Below are 7,153 nucleotides of genomic sequence, written 5' to 3'. Positions count from 1 at the left end.
TCCTAGGAGTTTGTCTGAGCTACGATTGGTTGAGGTTTGGGCCAGGCAATGAAGGGGCTTGTTGGGCATTTCTTATTGTGGCTGAGGGCTAACTCTATCTTTGTTCAGACCTTGCTGCAGGCAATTTGCTTATGAATAAAGCTATCTATCTATTTATCTCTTAAGTGCTGACATCTGCTGAGGGGTATTAAGAAAGGTGGGGGCTATTAAGAGTGAGTTTGTCTGAATTGCTGCCAAGGTTTGTCACTTGCTGCCAAGGTCCTTATCTGTTTGTTTGCTTGGCTTTCAGCCACCGAGCTTCTGGTCTTGTTATTAAAGGACGTTCCATTTAAGCTTGTCTCTGCTTTCGTTACTGGATGGAGGAGGGGGTTAGAACACATTACTATGAGCCAGTTGCCAAGCATCTGCATTTTGATCACATGACCATAAGGATGCTGCAACAGTCCTAAGTGCCGTTGTAACTTTGAATGGTCACTAAACAAATGGTTGTAAGTCAAGGACTACCTCTATATATGCAGGAAGCAAATCCCAGACTCACTGGCACTGATGTTGTTCCCTAGTTGGGCAATGAGACATCTGCAAGCAAACAACCAAGCTCAGAGAGCACCAAGGACACCACAATGCAACCCTGAGCTACAAATATTATTCACTGAAATATCTTTATGCATGGATTAAATAAATGTTACTTCCACCAATTGTGCAGTAAACTAAGTGCTTTTCCCCCCATTAATTACTTTTTGGAGGAGGGAAGACCCATAACACTTGAAGAACTGTAATCCCTTGAGGTTTGATAAACCACAACATCTAAGAAAGTTACGGAACTATCATTACAGATCATTAACAGGTTCAGCTCCCAGACCCTTAATGCTAGAATGTTGGTTTGGATAGAGAGGTCACCAATGTGAGATCTGCAGAGGCAGCATAAGTAGAAGAGACCTATCGTTTTACCCGAGTGGCTTAATGGGATTCTTGCGATGTCTTTTGTTGACAAGGGACACATTGGCCAGGTAATAAAAGACAATCTTAAAGTAGTAATTGCAGAAGTAAATCTTGATCTTTACCCCCTCAAGAGTCATGTATTCGCTTTTTTCCTCAGACGGACTGGGAAAAGGTATAATACAGCAGGGTATTATGTTATCAGAGACAACCTAATAGATTGAAATCTAGCAAATGATCCCTGCGGAGGCAGACAGTGGATGGTGATTCTGTTGCAGCTTGTAGCAGAAAACCTATGATTTATTAGGAGTTGGGAGTCATCCTGTCTGAAAGCAGCCTTGTCAGGTATCCTGAGATGAAGAAATTAATCATTAAGCTCCTGATTTTGTGTAATATCTGGACCACTAGTTTATTCCTAGTCAAGAAGTCGAGAGATCCAGTCAGTTCAAACGTCTTCTCTGGCGCTTGGCACAACCACATGATGTTGCACTGGCATGCACACTGTCCAAACTGCCCAAGGAGCTGCTGAAACAGTTCTACAAATGAATTATTGAGTCTGTCTTCTGCACCTCCATAACTGTCTGGTTTGGCTCTGCAATCCAGCAAGACAGACACAGACTTCAGAGGATAATCAGAACTGCAGAAAAAACAATTGCTACCAACCTGCTTTCCATTGAGGGACCTGCACACTGCACGAGTCAAAAAGAAGGCTGTGAAAATATTTATTGTACCCTCAAAACGACGCTATGGAGCACTGCACATCAAGACAACTAGACACAAGAAGAGTTTTTTTTCTTGAACACCATCACTCTGCTAAACAAATAATTCCCTCAACACTGTCAAACTATTTACTAAGTCTGCATTACTATTACTATAAATCTCATCATTCCTATCACCCATCTCCTCCCACTTATGACTGTATGACTATAACTGTTGCTTGTATCCTTACGATTTATACTGATTTATGTATTTATTTATTTATTTATTTATTTGTCTTGTATGCCACCCACTCCCGGAGGACTCCGGGCGGCTCACAAAAGACAAGGGAAAGGGGGGAACGAGACAAAGACAACATATTAAAAACAAAACCAACATTCACAATTTCTGTGGAGGTAGATGCTTCTCAGCTCCCCCCAGCCTGCTGGAACAGCCAGGACTTGGTGGCTTTGCGGAAGACCGGGAGGGTAGTAAGGATCCGGATCTCAACAGGGAGCTCGTTCCAGATCTCAACAGGGAGCTCCCTGATTGTCCTAGTACGATTTGATTTCTTACTTGTACCCTATGATTATCATTAAGTGTTGTACCTTATGATTTGTAATGAATGTATCTTTTCTTTTATGCACACTGAGAGCATATGCACTAAAAATTCCTTGTGTGTCCAATTATACTTGGCCAATAAAGAATTCTATTCTATTCTATGTGTCATGGATGTTGAATTTCTGGCATGGATTTCCTTAACTACAGCAACCTGAAGTGCTGGAATTTCCATTGCTAAGCAATGCAGCCATGCGACGCCGCTGAGCTACAGGAATTCTGGTCTCGCTGTTAAGTGAGGACTAAATGTATTGCAAAATGTGGAACTCTAGGACAAAAAAAAATAAAATTACACAATTGGAATTCATGGCAATTGTTTGGCAATACAATAATTGCAATGTTAGGATTTTTAAAATTATTTTTTACAATGACTACTACGCCATTTCTCTGTATGGGACAAAACACCTTTTTTCTGGTATGGATAGAAGAATGTGGTGATCCAACACAATTTCTCAAACCATTAGCACACCTACTTCTCTTCTTTGACATATAATCTTGCAGATTTTAGATCTGATACAACTTATTGCCACAGGCTTCATTTGTCACCTACAGTATCACTGTGGGCTGCAGAAGTTGTGCACAAAAATAGTCAAGACTACAAATATGACGCAAGATTGAAAAATTAATGCAAGAAAACGTTTAAATTCATTTTGGAGGAGGAAAAGGGTGATCTGAGCAATATATTATTTGGAAGAAATAAATTACAGTGTGGATCCAATCAGGTTTCACGTAAGCCAAGATTCCCTGAAAATATGCCTGCAGAATCTTGAAGGTCAAAAAGAAACCCAGCCCAGCGTGAGTCATTTCCAGCTTTAATAATTATCTTAATTATAAGCGTTCAGATTTTACGGGTTACAATTATTTAGGACAGTTGCAATGATATCAGAATACAATTGTCAAACTCTGCTTGGTTTTGAATAAATTATCCGGCACTGCTCCAAATCAGGTTCAACATGATTTTGGAGTGGGTTTTTCCAGTTTTCAGGTGTATTTTGACAGCACTTTATTACCATTTGTTACAATCTGTGAATATTATACATAGAAAACTCCAATTACAAAAAGGCAAAATTATGTCTTAAAGGGCTGACCATCTATATCTCAACAGTAGGACTAAAGAGGGCCATTTAAGTCATGCAGATGTGGTTGAATTAAATAAATAAATCTGTTTCTTTTCTACCAGAGTTGAAGACTAAGAAACAAAGCCAACGGGGTTATTATAAGCATAAAAGAGAAGGTGGGGATCACCAATGCTTTGACATTTATTGGATTCCAGACAGAAGAAGCAATTAGAAAAATATGATGGAAATAAAGAGGTTACTCCTTGACTTAGCAATCACAATTGTGTCCACAATTTCTGGCATTTAAATGAACTTGGCCCCATTTTAAAATCTTTCTTAACAACCAGTTGTTAAGTGAATCACTGCAGTTGTTAAGTTAGTGACACGGTTATAAAGTGACAGGCGGCTTGTTTTTTTTTGGTCAAATTGCAAAAGGGGATCACATGATCCTTGGATACTGCAACGGTCATGAGTCAGTTGCTCAGCATCTGAATTTTGATTACATGACCACAAGTATGCTGTAACGGTTGTTAAGTGTGAAAAATGGTCGTCAATTTTTTCAGTGCCGTTGTAACTTTGAACGGTCACTTAATGAACTGTTTTGAGTCAAGGTCTACCTGCATCGGATATTGACTAAAAGAATTCATACTTGCTTGGGATAAACGCGTCTATCATCTGACAAAAACGTAAAAAATAAAATAAGAAATAAAGATACAACAAAAATAATGAAAAAGTAATAAATGAAAAAGAAAACAAAAAATTCTCAAAAGTGCAGAGTTAATGGACCACTCCTTCCTTTTCTGTATCAATTTTCTAAGTTTCTATAATTTTGGCAGTTCTAAAATAGAAATAGGCAAACGTATGGGTCTTGCTCAAATTCCTTCAAAATCCCAGTGTAACTGGGATTATTCTATCTGCCTCTTTCCTGCATTGCACTACTTAGAGAGACAAAAGGGGATATCAAAAAACAGCCTTCCCCAAATTACTTTTGGCTCGTCTACATCTTCCAGGCAGCATTCAACAGCTTATCTCTGGAAAGATTATCTACTTCTGATCCTATAGCACCAACCAGCTGGTCTTCACATGCGCCAGAGCACTGGAAACCCAAAGACCAGTTGGCCGGCATATGCATGCCTATTTTTGGGCCATTTATGGCTGTTTTGGGGGCAGTTTCACACAGTTTTTCAGGGCTGTTTACAACACAATACAATAGTAGAGTTGGAAGGGACCTTGGAGGTCTTCTAGTCCAACCCTGCTCAGGCAGGAAACCCTATACCGTTTCAGACAAATGGCTATCCAACATCTTCTTTAAAACTTCGTGTTGGGGCATTCACAACTTCTGGAGCTGTTCCACTGATTAATAGTTCTAACTGTCAGGAGATTTCTCCTCAGTTCTAAGTTGCTTCTCTCCTTGATTAGTTTCCACGCATTGCTTCTTGTTCTACACTCAGATGCCTTGGAGAATAGCTTGATTCCCTCTTCTTTGTGGCAACCCCTGAGATATTGGAAGACTGCTATCATGTCTCCCCTAGTCCTTCTTTCTATTAGACATACCCAGTTCCTGCAACCGTTCTTCATGTTTCAGTCTCCAGTCCCCTAATCCTCTTTGTTGCACTTCTCTGCACTCTTTCTAGAATCTCCACATCTTTTCTACATCGTGGCGACCAAAATTGAATGCCGTATTCCAAGTGTGGCCTTACCACCAAGGCCTTATAAAGTGGTGTTAACCCTTCACATGATCTTGATTCTGTCCCTGTTTATGCAGCCTAGAACCGTGTTGGCTTTTTTGGCAGCTGCTGCACACGGCTGGCTCCTATTTAAATGGTTGTCCACTAGGACTCCAAGATCCCTCTAACAGTTACTGCTATTGAGCGAGGTACCACCTATACTGTACATGTGCATTTCGTTTTTCTTGCCTAAATGTAGAACCTTACTCTCTTCACCACTGAATTTCATTTTGTTAAATAGTGCCCAATGTTAAAGTCTGTCCAGATCCTTCTGTATCTTAAGCCCATCTTCTGGAGTGTTGGCTATTCCTGCCAGCTTGGTGTCATCTGCAAATTTCATGAGTCCCCCATTTATTCCCTCATTGATGAAGATGTTGAAGAGTGCTGGGCCTAAAACAGAGCCTTGGGCTACTCCACTGCATACTTCCCTCCATGTAGATTGTCGGGCCATTTTCAAAAAAACGTCCGAAAAGGCCTGGTTTTTTTTTGGGGGGGGGGCGTTTTCTGGCGCTCCAGCACCTGCAAAGACCAGCTGGCCAGCGCACTTGTCCACAGAGAGGGCTCTGCGTGCCACCTCAGGGGGGCGTGCCATAGCTTCGCCATCAGCGCCCTATATCAGTGTTTCTCAACCTTGTCAACTTGAAGATGTCTGGACTTCAACTCCCAGAATTCCCCAGCCAGCGAATGCTGGCTGGGGAATTCTGGGAGTTGAAGTCCAGACATCTTCAAGTTGACAAGGTTGAGGAACACTGCCCTATATCATTCCAGCCCAATGGCTCTTCAGTGGCACACACGCACACACACCCCTCGACCGCGGGGGCGACGAAAGCGCGGGAAGGAAGGAGAGGAGGAGGGAGGGGGTGCGCACGAGGGACCCGCCGCGCGTCCCGCGGAGCTGGCCCGGCCTGACAATCGCGCACGCGCGCGCTCCCCCTCACGAAAGAGAGCGCGTTCTAAGAGGCGCGCGCGGGCGCGTCCCCCCTCTGCCCCTCCCAGTTTGCCCTCGCCTTTCCACTGCGCGAGGGGGGGAGAGGAGGGGGCGGAGGAGGAAAGCGCGCGAGGCGGGGGGCTTCGAGAGTTGGGGGCGAAGAGGGGAAGGAACGCGCGCGCGCCATGGCGCGAAATGGGCCTGCGCGAGGCGCGGGAGGGGAGGAGAGGAGGAGGAGGAGGGCGGCGGCGAGGCGGGAAAGAGAGGCGCCGCCGCAGGAGGAGGAGGAGGAGGAGGAGACGGCGGGGTCTGAAGCCCTCCTACTTCTTCTTCACGCCGCGGCGTTTAGGCAGGCCAGGCTCCACCTCCGGCAGTAATCCCCGCGTTGCCGTCGCTGCTGCTGCTCCTGCTGGCGAGGCCTGAGGAGAAGAAGGAGGAGGAGGAGGGAAAGACGGGCCGGGAGGGTCTCCGCCTGCCCGCTTCACCGCCAACCTCCCCCCTTCCTCGCCGCCGCCGCCGCCGCCGCGTCAGGCCCGTGGCTTCTTCGAGCCCGCCCTGCGCTCGCCCCGGCCCGGCCGCTGCCTCCTGCATGTCTTTCTCGCCCTCAGCCCCGCCGCCTGAGCAGCCGCCTCAGCCCCGTCGACAGACGCCCCGGGGGCTGGATGCAGGTGAGCGGCAGGCGGGCGACGGGGGGGGGGGCTGGTCGGCGGCGAAGGAGGAGGCCGAGCCGGCCTTGCTAAGGCAACCCAGGCGTGAGGAGGGAGATCAGCGCGTGTTAGTCAGGCCGGGCGTGTTGTGGGGGAAACACGTCGCCCGAGCACGCGGGGTTGGTTGGGTGTCAGCCGAGGTCTTGCGTGTGCAGGCCTGTGTGTGTGTATTTAGTGTGTTGCTGGTGTGTGTATCTTTACAACTTTTCTGCCTTTTCGTGATTGTGTTTGAGGGGGTTTTTGTTCCGCAACTTTACCCTTTTCGGTGTTTCCACGCGCGCGCTGGACGCGTGGAAGAGGCGCCTTTCGCTGGGGAGAAAAAACGAGACATTTCTGGCTTTATCTACCTATCTATCTATCTATCTATCTATCTATCTATCTATCTATCTATCTATCTATCTATCATCTACATCTATCTATCTCTACCTATCTATCTATCTATCTATCTATCTATCTATCTATCTACATCTATCTATCTATCTA

At 45.4% G+C, this 7,153-nt stretch overlaps 1 protein-coding gene across 3 annotated transcripts in view; it reads left to right on the top strand.

Moving 5' to 3' along the window:
* The first annotated feature begins 6,296 nt into the window (after window positions 1-6,296).
* Window positions 6,297-7,153, top strand: part of CNOT6L (CCR4-NOT transcription complex subunit 6 like) — a 42,036-nt gene continuing 41,179 nt past the window's right edge. The window contains exon 1 of one of the 3 annotated variants that reach the window (XM_087723999.1): window positions 6,297-6,631. Coding sequence is in view for 1 of the 3 variants with exons in the window: in XM_087723998.1 (XP_087580124.1) it covers window positions 6,553-6,631 (79 nt within the window). In the remaining 2 variants the exon portion in view is untranslated. The remainder of the gene's footprint in view (window positions 6,632-7,153) is intronic. The other 2 variants (XM_087723997.1, XM_087723998.1) reach the window with 2 other exon arrangements.

This window comes from Thamnophis sirtalis, unplaced genomic scaffold (genome assembly GCF_051295495.1).
Source record: "Thamnophis sirtalis isolate CommonGarterSnake01/CBP01778 unplaced genomic scaffold, rThaSir2_p1.2 scaffold_10, whole genome shotgun sequence".
NCBI lineage: Eukaryota > Metazoa > Chordata > Lepidosauria > Squamata > Natricidae > Thamnophis > Thamnophis sirtalis.
The sequence above is the reverse complement of the archived record's forward strand: the minus strand, read 5'-3'. Positions and strand labels throughout refer to the sequence as shown.